General features: G+C 40.1%; 2 protein-coding genes across 6 annotated transcripts in view; one reads left to right on the forward strand and one right to left on the reverse strand.

The window, feature by feature from the left end:
* im:7152348 (uncharacterized protein LOC559250 homolog) overlaps window positions 1-987 on the forward strand; it is a 2,265-nt gene extending 1,278 nt beyond the window's left edge. For 3 of the 4 annotated variants that reach the window (XM_035176693.2, XM_035176692.1, XM_035176694.1), the window contains exons 3-4: window positions 356-460; window positions 555-987. In XM_035176693.2, coding sequence (XP_035032584.1) covers window positions 356-460; window positions 555-600 — 151 coding nt within the window. In that variant the 3' untranslated portion in view covers window positions 601-987. The remainder of the gene's footprint in view (window positions 1-355; window positions 461-554) is intronic. The other variant, XM_047343065.1, reaches the window with a different exon arrangement.
* A 2,354-nt stretch (window positions 988-3,341) lies between these two features.
* rab6ba (RAB6B, member RAS oncogene family a) overlaps window positions 3,342-22,092 on the reverse strand; it is a 49,577-nt gene continuing 30,826 nt past the window's right edge. The window contains exons 4-8 of one of the 2 annotated variants that reach the window (XM_035177513.2): window positions 21,641-21,767; window positions 20,341-20,452; window positions 14,658-14,751; window positions 12,522-12,588; window positions 3,342-5,876 (exon numbers count right to left, since the gene is read on the reverse strand). In XM_035177513.2, coding sequence (XP_035033404.1) covers window positions 5,812-5,876; window positions 12,522-12,588; window positions 14,658-14,751; window positions 20,341-20,452; window positions 21,641-21,767 — 465 coding nt within the window. In that variant the 3' untranslated portion in view covers window positions 3,342-5,811. The remainder of the gene's footprint in view (window positions 5,877-12,521; window positions 12,589-14,657; window positions 14,752-20,340; window positions 20,453-21,640; window positions 21,768-22,092) is intronic. The other variant, XM_035177514.2, reaches the window with a different exon arrangement.

Raw genomic sequence — 22,092 nt, forward strand, 5'->3', positions numbered from 1 at the left:
TCTGTTTCCCTCTTGTTATTTTGTTACTTCTCTCTTGTTACTATTTTGCACATGAGCAGAGACAACAAACAGAAAACGTGTGACCTTTGACCCCCCCCCTTGTTTCTTATTACTTTCTTATTATTAGCTTCACTGTAGAGAGAAGAGTAATGGGACCGTGTTGTGACCATATATCTTTAAAATCAGTGTTGAATTTGAAGAATTTTCAACCTGATTTCAAAAAGAAAACAGTTCCACTCATACCGAGTCATTCACACATCCACGTGAATCAGTGCATTTGTCCACAAAGCTTCTCATTAGCACCTCAGCTCGGCAGTGCCACATCCATCCTGACACACAAACTCTTACTTTCCAGCGTTTCCTCGAGCACCACGAGAGCAAAGCTGAAATTACCGGCATTCCTCAGAAAGTTCAGTTTGATGAAGCAGCACAGAGAGAGGATCGTACCCGGCAGCAACGTGTAAGTAACAACTTTGTGGTAAATGGCTGCGATGGCCAAGGAACTGTCTACAACTGTGGGCTGATGTATTTCTGTTTCTCTTTTTTTTTTGAAGGGAAATGAAATCCTGGCGCAGACTTTCAACTGAAGAGACACTTTAAAGAAGAAGAGCTGGACCGAGAGTGACCCGACATGTTCTCACGATATCAGACGCCTCCTGAAGACCGGACTCTGCCTCGTCAGTGGAAGGAAAGTTGTGGCCATGAGGAACAGGATCCATTTGTGTTCCTGTCAACACGTTGTTTTGTCCTCAGCCAAAGGCGCCCCTGTCTCCGCATTATTTATTCTAGGCTTGATTCTCCCAGCTGGTGCTGTGGGATTTGGTTCAGCTGTCCCAGAGGGGCTGACACCCCGAGACCCCTGAGACCCCGTCCCAGCAGATGGTCTCCTGAGGACGTTCCCTTTTACATCCGAGCATAACTTATCATTTTCTTTTATTTATGATAGCAAGTAGCAAAAGTATTTAATAAAACTATTTTTTGAAAGAACACTTTTTATCAGCGTCCTTATTTACTAATTAATGCAGATGGTCCCACGTGTCCCTGGGAGATGATTTAAAAGAATCATGAGCTCAAAGCAGAGATGCGAAACTTTTCCACTTTGCACTGTACATCATTTATGACACATTACCAATTGAAATGACTCAAAATAAGTGACGCCAGTGGGAGATTAGCGAATAGAATAATGTGACGATTCCTTTTGCAGGGACCGATACACAACAGAAAACGTGTCACAAAAGAATCAGTGAAGCATGAAAGTGGATTATAATCTGCATTCATCGGGCATCTGGCAGGTTTTCCACGTTTGGAGATGTTAGAAAACTGGATCACTTTCATGCCTTTAATTGCTTGTGGCACCATATGTGAAAAAGAGGGTTTGTCGCCATGTGTGTGGAGCAGATTAAAATCTCAGTGTAAGGTCAGTGTTAAGTCTCATTGTGTCGAGCGTCTCAGTCATATTAAGGTCATTGTTATTTGGCTGTGGCAGGAGAGAGAAGTCCGTTAGCTGTCAGGCTGGTTTGGCAGAGAACTAGTTTCAACAGGCGGTTTTAACTGTCAGATACACAGTGTCTTACTTTGCCTTTCAGTGCCGTCTGTGCACTCCCCTGTTTTAGCACAGTGACTGAGCATGGAGCTGAGTCCAGCCTCTAAATGATCTGGCACCATCAGCAGCAGCGGCAGCGTTTGGCAGCAGCTGCCGTCTGGACGACAGCAGAGAGCAGACAAACAAAAACAGGGCTGGGGAATCAGGATGTCACAGGACCAGTTTCAGTTTCGCAATGTTTTTACTGACTCCTCATGTTGTCGTGGTGGTGTTGATCTCTGGGATCTGGGCGGAACAGAACAGGAAACAACCCCCGGTTCAGGTCGGTGTTGGTAGAGGACGTGTTTAGATCATTAAAGCAAGTACAAGTAGAACATCTAAAATACTCTACAACAAATACGATGACACATACTCTAAAAGGACAGTATTACTGAGCAGACTGTCGTGCTCTATTGTTTTGATGGAGACTTCAGAAAATCCTGCTGCCATTAAATATTAAATATGCCTGCAGTGGTGGAATATTACTAAGTACATTTACTCAAGTAATTCACTTTAAGTAAAACTTTGAGGTACATGTACTTGATCGAGTATTCTTATATGATGCTACTTGATTCTAGAGTTAAACAAATAGAGGGTTTCCCTTAGAAATGAAGTGGAGGAGAAGAATCCAGTAGCATCAAATATAATACTCACTCAAGTACATTATTCCAGGATTGTACATCAAGTATATTTCTTGAATAACTGTACTTAGTTACATTCCCCCACTGCAGGCTGCTCATGGTGACTAATGAGGCAGTTATTAGACTGAGACACAAACATATTTAATGTCAGCATCAAAACAATGGTGCAACAGTTTGCTCAGCACTGCCCATTACAACAAGCAGTACATTCCTTTTAGAGTTGGTGTAATACTCTGACTGAGTGTCTGGAGGAAAATATAAATACTTGTATCACTCTGACGTCTGTACACCAGACGAAAACCAGAATGTTTTGAGCACGACCAGTTTCCAGGTTACAAGTAGAGACTGCAGTTCCCATATGTCCAAATCTTGTATAAAAATAATACTTCAAAGATTTCAGTATTATTCTTACTTTGTGTCTATTCCTCAATGAATGGGTGTAGTGTTAAATTCTACTATTGATTAGCAATTATAGCTCATATTCACAAATCACAATTTGTCTCAATTAGTCTCAATTAATCTGCTTAACAAGGTGCGACATCCTCTGCTCTTAACCCTCAACAAGAGTGAGGACAAACTGCCCAAAAAATCCTTTTAGCAGGGTAGAAAGAAAACCCCCCCCCTGAAACTCCCGGGAACCGCAAGTGAGGGATCTGTCCCAGGACGGGCAGAAGTGCAATAGATGTCACTCCTACATGTGTGGGTTAATCCAGGGTTGCTCAATACAGCAGGTAACTGTCATCAACAGAAACTTGGTGCGTCAAACTAGAAGCCATGCATGCTACAACATGTATAAATACATGTTCAGTACCTGTTTGACACAATTATTGTGTCAGTTAGTAACCAACATATACATCAGACTGCATATTACTTTAATTCATGACAATTAATTACTCGTAATTGTACTCGAGGGGTAGGAGACAGTTAGAAGAAAAAAAAGCCTGGTGCAGGACTTTGGTAATCAGACATCTTTATTAATCGTTTGGAAGAGTCATGCTAGTTCTCTGTACAGTGAGTGGAGAGTCGTCTCTGGACTGTGACAGAACATACACACCCTCAGGGAATGGCCATGGTCTCCATCCTCAAATGCAGACCCCCCCTCCCTCCCTCCCTCCCTCCCACACAACACGCAGAGACTCGTGTTGCATCACTTGGTCCATTTTGAAAGGGAATGTTAAAATGGGCCTTCAGGAAACAAGCTGTACTCTCGTGTTGAAGCATACATACAAACGTCTACAGCTACGGATCAATCAATTTGTCCACATTGAAAATAAATACCCATGGAGTGGTTTCTGAGAGAGTGCTCCCCTCACAAGGCTGTGTGGTCACTCATCAGAGCCGTACATTCCTGGTGCAATAAAATAAATAGGCAGCAACACAAAGGGTTCACACATTATTAGACTTTTTTCATGTTGAGAGATTGAAACTGGAAATGAAGCTCAGTGAAGAAGACTTTCTCTGTGTCTCATTCATTCACAGTTCTCTTTCACTCTCCCGGCCTCTTCTCATGGGCTGACTGGTGTTTACGGTAATCCAATCAGATATAGCCATGACCTCGATCAGTTTGTTGCTGTCAAACTTTTAATCTGTTCCCTCTGTCATTCTAGTGATTCGGAATCACCTCTAGTCTCCATATCGTCATCACCACTCATCTCATTAACCGCCACCAGTGTCTAGAACCTGGGGGGTGGGCTCCCTATAGTATGCAACCACGCCCCCTTTCAACCTTGATGACATCACGAGGGGCCAAATAGAGTAATTTATATCACATCACTTTCATTTCTTAATGTGCACGGCAATACATTTTGTTCATTCTTCAAATGAAGTCTCTCCTGATTGAAATGCAACCTTTGATCCTTCCCAACATCACCCAGCAGTGTGTTCCAGTCATGGTCTGCTGTGAAATCCCAGCCTCTTTTTATTATTATCATTAATATTTGGCTCATTATGAGGGTTAGAGAAAAAACAGTGCTCCCCTTTTATGAACATGTGTGAACAATTCACAACTGATTTACTCTACTCTAACACACAGCACCTCAAATGTTCTGGAGATAAAGACTTTTTTTTTCACTCTAATTCTAAAACATGTTGTGAAAAAGTGCAGTAAGATCTCACTTCAAAGACGAGTCAAAGTAGTGTTCTCAACGCCGGCCGACTTCACCACCAGTACGTTACGATACCAGGCTCTGGTAATAATCAAAAAAGAAGACAACAACATTGCATAATGCCAACAAGGGATCAGTAGTCAGTTACAACTCAAGCAGCAAAGAAATCGTCATCTCAGTGGGGGACATCAAGTGACAGTTTCTATGACAATCAGTCAGGTCTTTTAAATTAAGTGACTGTACATTTACAAACTTCAAATGAACCTGAATGATCTACATGTGCAAATTAGTCTTTTTTTTGACAGGAATATAACTGGTTTACAATGTTAAAGGTCTGATCCCAGAACCTGATTTAAGTCTACAGATCAGCACGCAGAGGACTTTCTGTTCCTCTGTGACACAAGGCGGCGCCTCGGATTCTCCGCCGCTCAGCGACACGTGCACACGATCATCATCACTACCACCAAGATATCACACGACTGCTGTGAGTGGGGGAGTCTATGACGTCCTGCAAACAAACGGTGACCTATGTACACGGTGCCGCAATGTGACGACTTGGCAGTGGCCCTCTATATATATCTGCATTCTAACGTTGCCTATACAGAATGCACGTTTACACACACACACACACACACGACAAAAAATATTTTCAGAAGTCAAGTATACAAATCCAAACAAAAAGACTTGGACTATCAGAGTGCATTAAGTCACTGGTGTAATGTTACATATTCAAACCTGTTTACATTGGTAGACAGTACCTATGCTCAAAAACTAGGCATGCATTAGATACTCAAGATGTCAGTGTTCGTTTTGGCCAAGTAACGCATCGTTACCTATGGATCACACTGAGGTTACGGGTGCTGTGATTGGTCCACCAAACTGCAAGGCTGGCCTGAGCCGCAAGATTCAAAATGGTTACGTTTAGGTAAAGTGCCTTCACATGGTCAAGTGTCGGCATTCAGTCAAGAGGGTTAAGGGTAACGGTTTGGTGTTTGTGAAGAGGACCTCCATCTTTGCCTATAACAACAGTGACATCCAGAAGAATACATCTACAACCACCTGATCTTTCCGGCTCCTTAATTCAGAGCTGTGTTTGTTTGTATCTTTAAAAAAAAAGAACTTTTCCAGAGAGATTTCCCTGAATATACAAAAATAGAAAAAAAGAAAGTGGGGAAACTTGCATTTCTACTTAAAAAAAATTGTATACACACAAAATGCAACTTCTTCTTTTCCACAAGTCTCTTTTTTTCACTATTTTTGTTTTGCAAGTTGAAAGACTGTTTTGGCAGTTTCATCAACAAAGTAGGTGACGCTACTTTAGAATCTAATTCACATATTGCTAGTTCAAACTCAGGACAAATTGTCGGGTGAGGACGCCAGATTCTCAACGTGCAAAGTCAACTGCAGGTTAACCAATAGGAAGCAACATAACAAAGCATGTGGTGTAGATGATGTTGTCTTTTTCCAGGGGAGATTCGGAGGATTAACAGGAGCAGCCTCCTTCAGTCGTCTGCGGCTCCTGCGATTTGTCCAGTTTGATTTCGATCACTGGAGAACATTAAGGAAGCTTTGGAAACATTTGGAATTGATCAGTCACATTCACCTGAATTCATCAGTTTGTATATAACAACAACAAAAACAACAGTGGTGGGTTCATGTCTGATTACCTCCACTAAAGAGGTTAATTTTTCACTGATGTCCATTTGTTTTGTTGGCTGATTTATATGTTTGTTTGTAAGGAAGATTACACAAAAACTACTGTACGGATTTTCATGGAACTTGGTTAAAAGGATGTGGTATCCGTAAGGGAAGAACCCATTCAATTTTGATGCAGATCCAGATCAAGGAGCAAATCCAGGACTTCTTTTCACTTTCAAAATCAGGCACATTTAGACCAGCAGCCCAACACTGCCGATGCCAGATCATTTAGAGGTTGGACCCTGACTCTTGAACCACATACTAAAAAACGCCCAAAGAAAACTCGAACAAGGTCGGCCTGAAACTTGGCGGAGAACTGTGACGGCCGAGCTGAAAGAGATGGGCAGGAGCCCAACACGTAGCCCAGAACAGGCCTGGAGACAGATCGTTGATGCCGTATGCGCCTAAAGGGAAATAAATCATATTTAGAGGACTGATATCTGTGAGTGTGTACAATTTAGTGCAGATTGCTTGAATTTCAGGGGACTGTTGGGCCTTGGTGAAGGTATGAGCTCTACTGAGTGATTTCTTGTTCTCAAAGACAAAATATTTGAATGCAAGGATCGTAATACAACTTTACTAACACTAGATGGTGCTACATCCTATCTCAATATATTTTGCAGATCAGACGTCAGCGATTCTAACATCCAAAAGATTTAAAATGTGAGTCGACAAGAAAATACTGTATAAATCACCAGAGAGATGCAATTAAAAGCATTACTCCTAATCTATTTATTTCTAACCAGTGTATTCCAGCGGATTTTGGACATGGTGGCAGTAGTTGTTGCTGGAACTAAATATCCTAAAATCCTCCTCTGACAACATGTCCAAATTATTCAGCTCAACAGGGAATCCACTCCTCTATTGTTGGTGTTGTAATAAACTGAGAATGGATGCTGGCTGCAGTCTCTGGCACTGCTGTGCATGTCTAAGGAGAGGGCATAGAAGAACTGTGGCCTACATATTGTATGCTAAGTTAGTCTGGAAACAGCCCCACTGTGGCTTTCAAACGCTCGTCTTACAATGGGACGCTGGCTGGTGCTAACTGTTACATGCAGCAGTTAATGTGTGTGTGTGTGTAAGCGTATGTGTTTTCCCATTTTATACAATAATAATACTATAATAACTTTATTTGTAAGCATGTCATCATGTCATGGTTTCATATGGAGGAGCGTCACATGTACAGTACTTGATGTTCCCGTTTGGATCGTTTCCCATCTGGGATGTGGAGGCTTTATCTCAGCAGCCGACATTACCAAACCAAATGAGGAGCTGCCGCCCTGAATATTTTACTCCTCTGATACCTGCATGTGTGTGTGTGTGTCTCCTGAACAATGAATAGACTCATTATCAGTAGAGGTATTTTGAAAGAAAGCCACATTTGTTTCATGTTATAGGGTCATACCAACATGGATTTATAAAGCATGTAATAGCTGTTTAAACAATAGCTCCGTGGATTAAAGCTGCACGAAGCATCGTCCTGTCAATTATCGTTATTCTTCAAAGTAAAGCACAGGAACAGAAATATGCCTGAACACAGGCGGCATGAGGACATTTCTGAGTGAGTCTAATGGGACTCAGTTTGGGGAAAACCGCACTGTTCTCTGTTGAAGCCACTGTATATTTTATGACTTGTAGTGAAAACATGCTGACTCGTCAAGTGTAGCTTTAACTGCTCCACCACAACACAACAGATCGACAATCACAGTGTCAATCTCACTTTAGACGACATAAACAAAACCATATAGGTTTGCATGGAAAAGATCTAGATTGAATCAGCATGGCAAACAAATTAAAGATGAATTTAAAACCTAATTCAATAAAACCATCATGGAGCGGTGCCTTTTCTAGTGTGATTTGTTTTACTTTCTGTCTCTCTCTTATTAACATGACTGAAGCCAGCACATGATCTGGCTCAAACACCCTCTTCCCTCTCTCCGGCTGCAGAGCTGCAGTGGTGATAATGTACAGTGACCAAGCTGAAAATTGTTCTCCGATAGAGGGCAGAGGACTCTCCCATTGGCCCTGACACCCACCACAAATCAATGAGACCCGTCCATCTCTAATTAAACTTGCCAATTAAAAAACACAGAACAAAGTGTTCATCATGAATGGTGTTCAAATATATTTTTAAATTCACAAACCTAGCACTTATTCTCTGAAGGAAACACAGGGTACTTGTGCTGTCAAATATTCTTGTTTTATAAGTGTTCCCTTTTTAAAACTCTGTTGGTTATGTGTTGAATTTCCTCAACTTTTATAAACGTTGTGTCTTCAAATAATTTTCTATCACAGTGTGTGAATAAATACTGAATATAAATAAGCATGTAAATATATCTAGTGCATGCTTATTCAAACTTTAGGTTAAAGGTTCAGTGTGTAGAATTTAGTGGCATCTAGTGGTGAAGTTGCATGTTGCAGCTGAATACCCCTCACCTCACCCTCCCCTTCCACACATCAAAGAGAACCTGTAGACTTCAGTTATCATAAAAACTCAAAAGGTATTTAGTTTGTCCAGTCTGGGCTACTGTAAATAAAATATGGCGGGCCAAGCAGAGAGGACCCGCTCCTAATGTAAATATTAATTATTTAAATATAAAGGGCCCATTCTAGGGTAAAGAAAATAACAATTTGTACAATTGAAACACACTAGTGAAAACATCACTAGGATTATTTTATATTCAATTTGTGCCAATAGATCCCTTTCACCTAAATCTTACACACTGGACCTTTAAGAGGAGGAGACCTGAGAATAAGGAACAATGAACACTGAGTGCAGTGATAGTAATGATGGTTACATTAAAGGCAAAATTTCCTCGGCAGTGCCTTTGCCAAATATTAATAGGCATCCTGCATATGATGATAAACTTACTCGGCCATATAACATGGACGTGTGTATCCTGGACTAAACCTATTTATCCCTTCTCCCAGTGAGATCAATACTGTTCACAGTTCAATAACGACAGAGGAGTTTCTCCATTAGGGGACAGTGTCGGCAGAGGCACAGAGCTGCTGAGGAATCATCACCTGCCATCCACCACCTCACACCGTTCACTCCCACCTCCATTTCACCTCGTTAGGATAAGTAAAAAAGGAAAGATGAGCGATAAAGGTAACTGGCTCAACGTGAGTGACGCATAAAAACCAGGAAATGTGGCTCAACAATAAAAGAATTGCAAGGTTCATGTAAACAGCTCAGAGGGATGTGAGGTGACTGAGTTTATTATTGAGGCCGTACAAAGGATGGACAAGTCGCAGGGTGATGAGTAACGTATAAACGTTAACTTCACCACACCGAGCTCAGCATGTGATTTATGTTGAAGGTAGAGCAGTTAAATGCTGCAGTGTTAATCAGGAAGCCCTGTGAGGCGGCGTCACGTTGCAGGAGAAGTGACAGTGCTGTAAGCACACGGTTAAACTCGAACGCAATTTCATAATTTACCCACAGTTACCATAGAGATGGCACCGTGCTTTGTGTATTGAGGATATGAAGGACCGCTGCTGTCAGAGGAGAAACAGTTAACATTAAATGCTGCTGATTTATTGCATCTACCAAACACAAGAGAATTATTCATAGACTGTTTGAGTTGCAGCAGGCAACATGTCTAAGACTAGAATAATGTTGTATTAGACAGTTGCAATAATATTAGATAAAGCTCAATGTGATGTTGAAAGGAGAGGATGATGTTAAAGGTGAGGGACACTGACAACAGAACCTCCTCCACTCTGTCTGTTAGTGACACGTCTTGATATCTCTGTAATGGGCTTTATTTCTGCTGCCGGTTCATACTTTGTAAATGGAAACGTCAACCAAGATCTGAAGATATAAAACAGGTGTTCATATAAAAACTTGGACAGTTTTTGCAGGTTTTGGTTGCTGTAATCAGTCCTCTTTATCCTGGACGCACAATTGTCAATTTCTGCCACAAGGGATCTCTCAATCAAACAAACACTGAGTTTGGCGACATTGTGATAAAGCATATGAATCATCTGCACCACCATTGCTCTTACTTCAGTCCTTTCTTTCATTATTCATTATTCTCAGAGGCTCAATTCTCTTTAAATGGACCAAAGTCTGGTGAAAACTCTGAATAAAACAGCAAAGACAAGTAAATTTTGACTGTTTTGGCAGACAATCACAATGCTGACTTATGTGGAAATATGACGCCATTGACAGGGGAAAAATAGAGAAGGACCAATACCGGTCTCCTTGCTTGAAACTTCTGGGACAATGTAAGTATTCATCGAAACAAAACATATAACATAAGTCTCGTCATTGTTAGACAGAGTAATGAGGAAAAGTTACATATTATACCTCTAAGCTTTCTCTTCCTAATGTGAATTCAATGTAAGTAAAATATCTAGTCCCTGTTCTGTGCATGGAACAATTCTACTTTAGCTCATTACACAGACAAAACCAGTGGATTAAAGTCCTTCTGTGTGTTTCTATTTCTCCAGCACTGCTCAACTCAAAAACACTGCCCATGGAAATACATACAGAGAGTGTCACACTAAAAAGATCCATTTCCATTTCTTTTGCTTGATTTGACTAACTCAAGCTTCAGGTGAGCTTTAACACAACGAAGACTGTGTTCGAGAGGGGCCTGTTAGAACAGGAGGGCCAGCAAGTATTGTTAAAAGGCAGTCTTTATAAAAAACAAAAAAACAAACCAATCCATTAATGAGACTGCATCATTTGAACTAATGGTTGCCAGCTTGTATAACTTTAAGGCATCGTATCTGATTGGCTGCAATGATTTTTTGGGCCGGTATCAAAGACGAAAACGGCAGTGATAGAGTGGAGTCGTAAATATTTCTTGGTTGAGTCACTCAGCAGTGAAGTGAGGTGATAAACATGATCAGTGGTTATGCTTTTATCTTGGTTGGTCATTGAAAGAGTCTTAAATCAACAAAATTGTTTTAAATGCACAGTTTACAGACAATGACTGAGAGGAGAATATAGGCTTTTGTTGCATTTCCAATTTACTATGTTACTGTTTATACCAGGAACATTTCTTATCTAAGTCTTTACCAGTCTGAGAATAGAATGCAGGCTGATTGTGACCCACATCGAATATATTATCAGATGTAGAAATCAACAGAGGAGCGTGAGGAGTCCAGACAGCCTGACGACTCTGTAGTTACTGATGGAAATTACAGATTAAATCTGCCTCAGCCGCTGCGTTCATCTCCTTTGACATCACATTTAAACACATGCATTTCTGCATTGTGAATGACTCCATAGAGAGCAGATTCACGCCTTAGATGCAACAATAAATAAATACTGCACTTTGTGGTGACCCATTGGACTTTGAAAGGTATCTAAGCTGCTCTCTACGACTACATTTACATGGACAGAAATATTCAGAATATTGACCTTATTCTGATTAGGACATGTGCAGTGGCTGATCTAAACCTGCATGTTGGCAATGGGCTGTTTGATTGGCCTGGGTAGATGCTGGTTGCAGCTTTCACTCTGAAACTGTAAATGTGACCTGCAGTTATTAAGCTACAGCAAGAACAGACCTGCTGCAGGACTCAGTCCACAGAGCCCTGATGCTGCACCACCGCTGCTGCACAAAGAGCTCTTCACCTGTTTATTCAAAGTTCAGTGAAGCTCGACGCAGAACCCCACTTCCTGTTCCCGACTACAGAGCGCTGGTCGCCTGTTTATTCTACGTTTGTTGTTATTCAACATATTGCTGGCCCAAATCGCACCAAACTCAAAACTGCACTTCCTTAAGCCCTTAACACGACACATGGCGGGTGAGAAGTCAATAAGAGAAACGATTCTCGAGACAGGCCACAGACAGACTGAGATTTCTGGAATTAGCAGATATCTTATGATTTACTGCTTATTCCGAGTATGACCTTGTTAGGTAATCAGAAGAACCTGTTTACTAGGTGGTGTCTTCAGACTACTGTCTTATTTGGGTTTACTTTGGAATTTTGCTGTCCAAGTAAATGTAGTTAGTAACTGTGTGATATTTGAATTATTCTGCAGTACTGAACGCGACTTCCTAAAAGAGTAATTATGATTTTGTTTTGTATAAGTGAAAAAGTGCTGCAGCCCCCAACACATTCTCCACAGGGGGAGCAGTGACAGCAGCAGCAGGTACGAGGTGCCAGTGAGGAGAGTTCTACCAGCTGACTGATGCTGAGACTCCTGTCACTGGTTACAATGAGCCAATGTGCCTACACACCACAGACAACTGCAGCCACCTACTGTCTGACTAACCCCCCACCCTCCACTCGTCAAGCTGAAAAACAGATTGTGGCATTGTCACACTGAAAAACTTAATTGGACAGGTAGGTGACACATATTTAAATAGGTGTCACTATACGGAGTTCAGCGCTGGAAATGTCTAATTGAGAAGCTGACAGTGAATGATGTTATTGTGTCAGGATGGAAATAAGGTTTCCACGGAGTTTAGAAGATTTGCATATCATTTTCATGATTGCATTTTCATGATATGCAAACTGGTCAAAGGATACTGCCTTCTTTGCTCGTCTCCTGCATACTTTCCATCCCAGGAAGAGCAGCTGCCACGCGACGAAACAGCTGCAGACAAAGAAACACAAGGACACTTCATTAATTTAAATCAGGAAAACACAAGATGAACACTTACTTTGTCTTAGTTGTCTAATAACCAGCCAACCAGTTACTGCTGAACATGTATACATTTGTAAACAAGTCAGTCTAGTACAGTGCATGGCATGGTGGTTTGATATACTCCTATGCAGTCACTTCTTACTATTCATTTTATTGGGATATCAATTATGTGGTTGTCAACGTCATTGTTAAGACATAATGCAGCAGTAAGATTATACTGATTTAAAAAGTCTGTACTGCATTACCACACTATAATAATGTGACTTAAACAAAAATAAATATCTTCATTACTATGACTGTATATCAGACCAGAGCAAGTGTCAAGTCACTGCTGTTCATTTTTGCACGGTCACACAAGCTGCAACTCCAATTCCAGCTTCAACAACAGAAACATGATGTCTGAAAATGAAAATGATGATTTCGGGAACAAGCCTCTCAGCAGATGAGTCAGTGAGACATATATAGACCATTCAAATCAGACATTCTCATTATGTCCTTGCTCTGTTCCACATTATTACACAAACCACTTGTAACTAAAGATGTCTCTAGGACTGACAATGCACATTTTAAACCAAACTATGGCTTAAGAAAACATGTAACTTAAAATTCAGTTTTTATGAATAAATAGATATAAACATAATAGTAAAAACTATTGTAAATAGTATGTAAGACATAACAAATTTACCATTCCATGATGTTGCGGGATATCTTTTAGTAGCGATGTAGTCTAATTATCTAAATGATCATTGAGTTGGAGTCTTAAAGCTGGAATTTGCTGATAGAGTATCTCAGTGGGCAGAGATGACAAAAACAGCAGCCATTGGTCGTAGGACTGTGTCCTTTGTTTTGGATGTTTCACACTCGCAGCACCATGTTTGTCTCCGTCCTGAACAAAGGTGGAGAATAGCCTCCTCTGTCTCTGCCGTGATGGGGTGAGAAGGAGAGACGACTGCCAGCAACACCATTCACTGACAGACACAATACAGTTCGCCTTCGTTGCAGTGTACTTTCTATTAACTGAACAGACAGACGTTGTTTTTAACAACAAACATCTGTTTAGAGACAAAGCAGTGTAGCTGAACCAACCCCCACTTCGCTCTAATCATTACTGTGACTGAATTATTACAGGCACAGCTCAGTCTTGGTGATGTGCTGGTTGTGTCAGCAGGAAGCAGTAATGAGGACAATGCTGCACTCCCTGTTTTATTTCCCTGCACATTTAATAGTCATATTTAATATGAAAAACAAGAGGCACTTAAAGGTTTCCTGTGGAGTTTTGACCGCTCGGAGTGATGTGGAGCAACGTTCCCATGAGAGACTGTTTGTATCTCCAACACACACATTCACATGAGAACTTAGATAAGGTAAATATCACTGCTGCCAGCTTCATGCTGCACGGCTAATCCACAGCTGGTGGTGGTAATGTGCCAAAACCATAAGCACTGATTCAACCTCTTTGCTTAAGTAAAAGTATTTGAGTACAGGCTCTGAAATGTACTAAAAGTAAAAAGTTTCCCTCTAGAGGCCATTTCTACCAGCTGTACCTGTGCAAAGCAAACTGAGACTCATTTAAATTAAACCACTCTTACATCAAATAAAACATAAAACAATAAACTAAACACAGGTGTTAAAGCCATTGACGTGGTCAGCGATGTGCTGATTTGTTACTCCTCGTCACGGACATATGCCCCGCACCTCTTCCCTACGGTTGAGTCTTCCTCTCGTCTGTTTCATCTTGTTACATCTTTTTACTCGCTGTCATGTTTGTTGTGCATGATATGCACCAATATGTATATACAACAAAGAATCGTCTTTTTTGTCCATTTGGATTGAAATCCGTCTTGATTTTGGGAAGGTGGTGCTCGATGATAAAAAATAAATAAAACGGACAACTCCCCTCAAATGCACTAAAATGAAAGTTACAAGCTTGTTTAAAAAAAATAAGTAGTAGAAATGTAGGGAGTAAAAGTAAGTACCTGTAATTCTTTATTAGGCCCCAAAGCTCTGAACTCACTCACCTGTTTGACGTTGTAACCCGTCTTGGCGCTCGTCTCTATGAACATGACGCTCAGCTCTTTAGCCCTCTGTTCACCTTCCTCAATTGTGATTTGCCTGTGAATAGAGGAGAGTCATCATTAAGTCACAGCATATTAATGTATTAGAGGTAATAATAAATACAATAACACTGTTTACTATATGAGGGCACAAAACAAAGGCTTATTTCCTCATATTAATATTCAACAAAGACGACCAGATGCTACACAGGACTCGCCCTATTTGTAGCTAAAGCTCCTGGTATTCTAGTCTTTAGTGTGAACACACCAGAGCTAATTACCTAATGAATGAGAGTGATTAATTACATTGTCCTGCGAGAAATTAATAACAGCCAATTTGCATTACATTTTAATGAAAGTGAGTGTTTGTTTGGCTCTGGCTGTGAAACGGAGACTGCGTCAGGTGTCCAATAATACAAGTCCTGCTGACTCCAGAGCCCACAGAGCCGGCAGGTTCATTAAGACCACAGACTCAAATCAACCCGCCACTGTTCTTCTGGAGAAAACATGACGTAACCGCTGTCGTCTTTGTTTCTTTCAACACTAAAGGAATCTCAGCTCTATACTAATGCAAAAATACCACTTCTTTACACATTAACTTTGACTAGTTACACATGCTGCTTCAATGCAAACACAGAAACATTTTATTTAGATCATCCTCCTCGTCTTAAATAACTCGCCCTTTGTATCAAAGCAAAGAAGAAAGAAACCCAGTTTTTCTGAAACAGGAGGAGAAGTTTGTTTTGTGAGAAGAGAAAACACTGCACAGGAGATGTATTTACATAATAACACCACATGACAGACTTCCACCAGTGCCTCTGTGGCTATTTCTGGATGCAATGCGTCTGTGTCCCAACATAAAACAACACCGAGGCTTATTCATCATCAGACAGGCAGTTGGTGAGAAAATTGCCTAATGAGTGTGCAATATGTGGCATCCTAGCAACATTCATGCTCGCTAGCAAAACATTTGTAGTTTCAGAGAAGCCCAGTTCCTTTTAATTCAATTAAGGAACACCAAATTTGACAAACTTTTTGATATAAATTCCCTAAATATGCCTGCTTTTTTCATCTTGATCCATGAATTATTCCTGAGGTCATCTGTGAAAAAACACATCATCTCACAATGTTAAAGAAAGTGTAATGCTGCTAACAGACAAATGACCAACCGCAGATAGAAATATAACCTTGCAGAGGTAATGAAGAAGCATTACAGAGTTGACAGACTTTTTTTCCCCGCTGCTCACTCTACTAAAACAACCTTGACTACTATTTTTTCAAATCCACAAGCTGTTCATCAAAGGTGTATTAAATTATGTCTTATTATATTTTATAACAACAATACATAAAATGACTAAATGTAATGTGAATGGTGTCGCTCTTCATGACGAGTCGACAGATTTAGGACCTGAATATTTCAGAAGGGAACCGTCGGCTCCCATTCACTTTGCATCTGTGAGAACGAGGATGGGATTCAAACATTTGCTTCCTGTGGCAAAGGCAAATTGGCAGCGTGGCCTCGCATGGAGTTCAACTCTCAAGAACTTTGAATGGCGATATATACACATTCACCTATGGGTGACCCTTATGGTAAATGGACTGTATTTATATCGTGCTTTTCCAGTCTTATTGACCACTCAGAATCACATTCACACACATGTTCATACAGCACTTCTATATGCAGCGCTTCATCTATCACACCATTCATACACTGTGGGCACATTCATCAGGGGCAGTTTTGGTATATAGTATCTTGCCCAAGGACACATGCAGACTGGAGGAGCAATCGAACCACTGACCTTCTGGTTAGTGGACAAACCCCTCCCATTTTATTTATCACCTGACTCTGCAGCTCCCCTCATCTCCATGGAGCATTTTAGCATCTCTCAGCTTATTGTTTTGGTTTTGCAGCCAGCAAACTGACTGTTCTGGTTCACTCTCACTGCTCGGAGGACAATCTTCTCCAGAGGCAGCAGGCAGCATTAAAAAAACCTGTGCACGACTGACCCAGCACCAAACAGCTGACAGACACAGTTAGCAAGTAGCTGGTGATTATTGTGCAGCTTAAGAGCTGGAAATGTCCCTCAGTAATTATTGTAGACTAAAAAAAAAAAAGCTAAGAAGAAAGTGAGTATTGGACTAACATTTGCCAGGTGACTGAAAACTAGGATGAAAACCAGAGCAAACAGTGAGCTCATATTCATTCTCTCTCACAGAAGCGTCTGGCCTCCCTCCCTTTCACACAGATCTCCATGTGTCCTGAAACCAGTCGAGCCAATCAAAACCATTTATCCAAACTGATACAATGACTGACAGAGGAGCGCCGCTGAAACATTTTCGCTTACAACCAAGAGGTGGCTGCTGATTTCAGAGACGTCTGTTGAATCTGATACTGTGACAGTGTCAAACAAACGTGTCTGTATATTTTCTCTAAAAGAACAAACAACTGCAGGTGAAGGTCTTCCAGACATTTTTCTGTAGCTCTGTGCTTCGTCACATGCTTCTTAGCCCTGAGTGCTTGTGTAGGTCAATCTAATTGCCTCCAGAGGTATTTTGGTCTGGAACCTTTGATAACGGCCCTTTGAAAATCGAAAATGATCGGAGAGGTTACAGAGCCATTCACAAATGCGCCCTGGTCCGGTGATGTCATCCTATCTAAACACGCAATTTCAAATAAGCATTAATGTTGCTCTGGGTCTGCAGGGTGTGTAAATATGCAACTGCCTGCATATGTCAGTGTTGTGATTACAAATTTTTGCGCTGCCCCCAGGTGGCCAAAAATCCCTTTATGCAGGTTTAACAAAAGCCTCATCAGAGCAGTATTTATTACATGAGTACTGTATTATTATTAGCGTATAACAAATAAATAAAGAAAAGACAAAGTAAGTAATAAATCAACTGACTGAACAAGTACATTTTCCAGACTCCATTAGGTTGATGCTGGGTTGCTATGATGCACACCAGATTTCCCTGATGCACGTCTCAGAAGAACCTGAACTGTGCATATTTTATTTCCCATAAGCATGGAGCATTGTGAAAAGCTGCACCACACATGACTGAACAAACTATCAAATACAAAGGAAACCCTGATCTCATAAGACTCCTCAAGAGCAACTGCAAAGTAATGAAATACACGTGAATATTAACCTCATAAGGTAAAATGTTGGGTGATGGTTTCACACAGGAATTTCACCCCCCCCTATCCATGTCAGATACTTGACTTCGCACATTCATGTTCTAAGTCATTTAATGCGTCATTGTTTCGTCTTTTTATCTTTTATGTTTTATTGCTTTAATTGTATTTATTTTCTTTTATTTAATGTGATCTTCTTTTATTGTTCCTATTCTTTTTTGGTAATTACTGGTTGTAAATGATGCTGTTTTCGTCTTGCTTTTATTTATTGTTTTTGTCTGTGTGAATGACCCTGTGTCTGCTTTGTCTGTCAAAGGACTTTGTAAACCCTGTTTTTAAAGATGATGAAAATTAAGTTATCATTGTTATTATTATTATTTTTATCATTATTATTGACTATTACTCAGACGTCACCAACAATAACCTCACATTGAACCACTACTAAACATTTCCGCCTCTACAAATCCATTTCTTACAAGTCCATGTGGTTCTTTCTTTGGAATAGACAGTTTCCTTGCACATAACAATAATGTTGTAATGTTAGTGTTTAATCATTGATGAAACCTAAACTTAAGTACAACTTAAGGAGATGCTCCAAATTCCTCATTTTAACAGAAGCAACAGGTTGATCTTCTCATATTCACCATCCAAAAATACAAGTAGCCTAAAATTATGACTTTATTCCTGTAATCTCAGATTTTCTTCCCCTTTAAGTTTCCAGAATACTCTTGTACCTTCACATACAACACACATGCATGGACTTATTCTCTTCCCTTTGGTGAGTATTTCTATTCAGTGTGAGTGGACACAAAACAGAACCAACGGTCTAACTTTCATCACCTCCTGTGAGACATTCCCTGTCCGGTCTGTCCACATCTGCATGAGGGTGTCACTATGATTAACTTCCATTTCTTTAAAATAAATGGAAAAAAAAAGGTCGAAAAGATTATTTATGAAATTCAGAATTATTGCTCACGATAATGCAGCAGGAAAATGGAGCACTGCAAAGCTGTGAGGTACTGTCATTTAAAAAGCAGTAAAATGCCTATTTAATTTGTCTGCACTGATTTGAACAGCAGTAAGACTGATTTACTTTTTGTAAGAAGCAGTTTAGGAGATGATGCTGAGGTTAATGCAGGAATTTGCTTCTTCATCATAGAACATTCACTGGGCTTTAACTTCCAGTTCCTTATTAAGACCCAACTAAATGGCAGTAAAAATAAATTAACCATAAATTGAAGGGGAAAGGTTCAATCATTTTCATAACTTTTTCAGATGGTGCCCCTGACTGTAGCCATAATTAACATTAGCACACCACTCTGTTCTGTAGTATATTAACAATTATACTAATGTAAAATATATTTAAAAAATACTTACTTTCAGGCTTTTGTAAGCATTCAGTATATTGTTTAGTTTTCATTGTGTATCTGCATATCTTTGCATGACCATGTCCAGTTTGTACTGTATATACTGTATATGATCTGTCTGTTGTCTGAAACTGGAGCTTTGGTCTTCTGTCTGCTGCTGGGGCAGCTTTGAATTTTATTCTGACAGTTCCAGTGAGATGCACCCCGGAAACTGCCATCACCAGCAGTTTGCCTGTTTTCCCTTCACTCAGTCACATGTTGGATCTTTGTGTATTCCAATGTGAATTTCTTCGGTATAGCTTCTACATGTTAACAATGCAGACAAGTTATGCTTGCCCAAAGATGTGTGTATAATTTATGCATGGTTACAGAAATATTATGAGCAAATAACATTTTGAGAATGTATGAAAAGGAAGTTTTTTGATTTTACACTGAAGGGAACTTCTTCATTAACTTAAGAGACAATACTCCAGGGTGTCGGAGGAAAAATGAAACATAGATGTACATAGAGTAGGAACAGCATGCATCTGTACACAGTCTGCATAATTCATGCATTTTGGCAGCAGGAGACAAGATATTTTATGGTTTGATTCTGCCTTAAATTTTACACTGTTCTTCCACGACTGCGTATTCATCATATACATTTCTTAGACCTTTTGAGATTTACTTAACACTGTCTCATCAGTAGCTTGTCACAATCCTCCTTAAAAAAAAAACTGAATTACTGAATAATTTCCTCAAGTTGCTGCATATTTCACCATAATCACCAGAATACTGCTTAACAAAAGTAGTTATGCTAAAGAGTATATCCACCATCATAATATATGGCTCATACCTATCTTGAAACTTGATTAAGGTGGTATTCATAACAAAAATATGGTTATTTATCAAGGAGTTATAGCTGTCAGAAGACAATTAGTTTTGAAATGAGAGAAGCTCCGGCTCCTTAACAAACCGCCATCTCTGCAGGGACAAGCTGTACAGACGGTCTAATGTTTTTATCATGCTTGGTGTTGTTTGCTGCTACAGACATTTTGCACATCATGGTTGCCATGGTGTCAAGACATCAAATTAAATGCTGACTAAAAGACAAAAAATTATGTAATTACTGAGGAAACAGGATCAGGAGTAAACAGTAACCACACACCTCTTATCTGCCAGATCTGTTTTGTTGCCGACCAGCATAATGATGACATCACTTCCTCTCTCTGTCCTGACATCGTCGATCCATTTTGACGTCTGCTGGAATGAGTTAACATCTGTTGAGAAAGGCAAGAAACAAAACAGAGTCACATTAAAGACATTCAATACTGAAAGGAAAAACATTGACATTTCATATGGATTTTTAATCAGTGCTTGGTGTTTTTAAATCAGCTGCAGAGAAATAATGTGAAATCCACTGACAGATATAAAATCAATTGAACTCATTACATACATGGTACAAACAATTTATGCAAGATGAAGATACAGCAGATAAATCTCCGCACATGTCATGATCTTAAGGTAATAACTCATGGACAGATGGGACTGTGTGAAGCAGGCAGTACTGCCATTACACAATCAATCCACACACTGCAGCTCTGTAGCATGTTGAAGTTCTTAATAAATCTCATTGCGGCTTCACTGGCATGAAGACTAAGGGTTGTATCCATTTCTTAGACTGGTCATTTGTAAAGACAGACCCCACGTTTTAAGGTGAAAAGAGAAATGGTTGTGGTGGATGGTAACCCATGCTGTTTTTCTTTAAATTTGAAATAAAATCAATCTCCTGTGAGCAGACACATTACAATAAGTGTCTTAGTCTTTGCTTTTTATTATCTATTGCATAGAAGTAACTGACACATTTTTGAAATGGGTTATTTTTGTCATTTATACAGATGATTGCTACATGATTTATTCAGGATGGACAAAAAACTGTTTTATGTGGAAAGAGGGCAATGAACAGTCGTTCAATTTCAGACCACAAGCAAACTACACAAAAAAAGGCCGAAATAGGTGAGAAGTAAGTTGAGCAATGACCCTTCAAATGCCCTTGATCCAAAGTGGTTCTTCCTCTCGGTGGACGGAGAGAAGAATTTAAAATAGGATTTAAACTACCACAATTTTGTTATCTATATTCCCCTTCAGTCATGGTTACTGTTTCTAAGGATAATTTGGTAGGGTGGGAGGTTAATGTAATGTATCTCATCTCATTGCTCAGTGGATGTAATCTGGGAAACATTAAAATGATATTTGATATTTGTGAAATCACAGCACAGATCTCTTTTCTCAGGGGACTCCATCTGTCACTCTGTTTCAAAATTGTTATCTGTGAAGTTTTAGTTTTTCCCCAAAGAATAATTCCAGTGAGCGAGAGATTAGCTCTGCCCACCCATGTTGGCAGTAAAATATAATATGAAACAATAACAGAGTGTGTAGATTGAGCGGACTTCTTGAGGGACACTGACTTGTGATGTCGTAGACCACCACAGCCACAGTGGAGTCCCGTATATAACTGGGAATGAGGCTCCTGAAGCGCTCTTGTCCTGCTGTGTCCCAGAGCTGCAACCTCACCTGGGGTTCAGAGAGAGAAAGCTGAGGAGGCTGAGATTATTCAGATAGTCAGAGAGCCTGGGAACAGTCGGCTCCCTCCACACAGACATAAAAAGACTTACACAGCACATATACTCAGAACAAGATATATACACATGCATTATTCATACAAATGTGGACACCTCATGGTGACCGATTCAAGGTCGCACTGCTGTAGGAAAAGATTCTTCAAGATAAACAGACAGGTGTGACCATGTTCATCTACATGTCTGAGGCTATAAAGATGTCATGCTGATGTCATCAGTACTGCTGGGTACAGTTTGAATGCAAACACTGTATTACTGTGGACATGGACAATGCTACAGTA

The sequence above is a fragment of the Hippoglossus stenolepis genome, chromosome 14 (assembly GCF_022539355.2).
Source record: "Hippoglossus stenolepis isolate QCI-W04-F060 chromosome 14, HSTE1.2, whole genome shotgun sequence".
Classification (NCBI taxonomy): Eukaryota; Metazoa; Chordata; class Actinopteri; order Pleuronectiformes; family Pleuronectidae; genus Hippoglossus; species Hippoglossus stenolepis.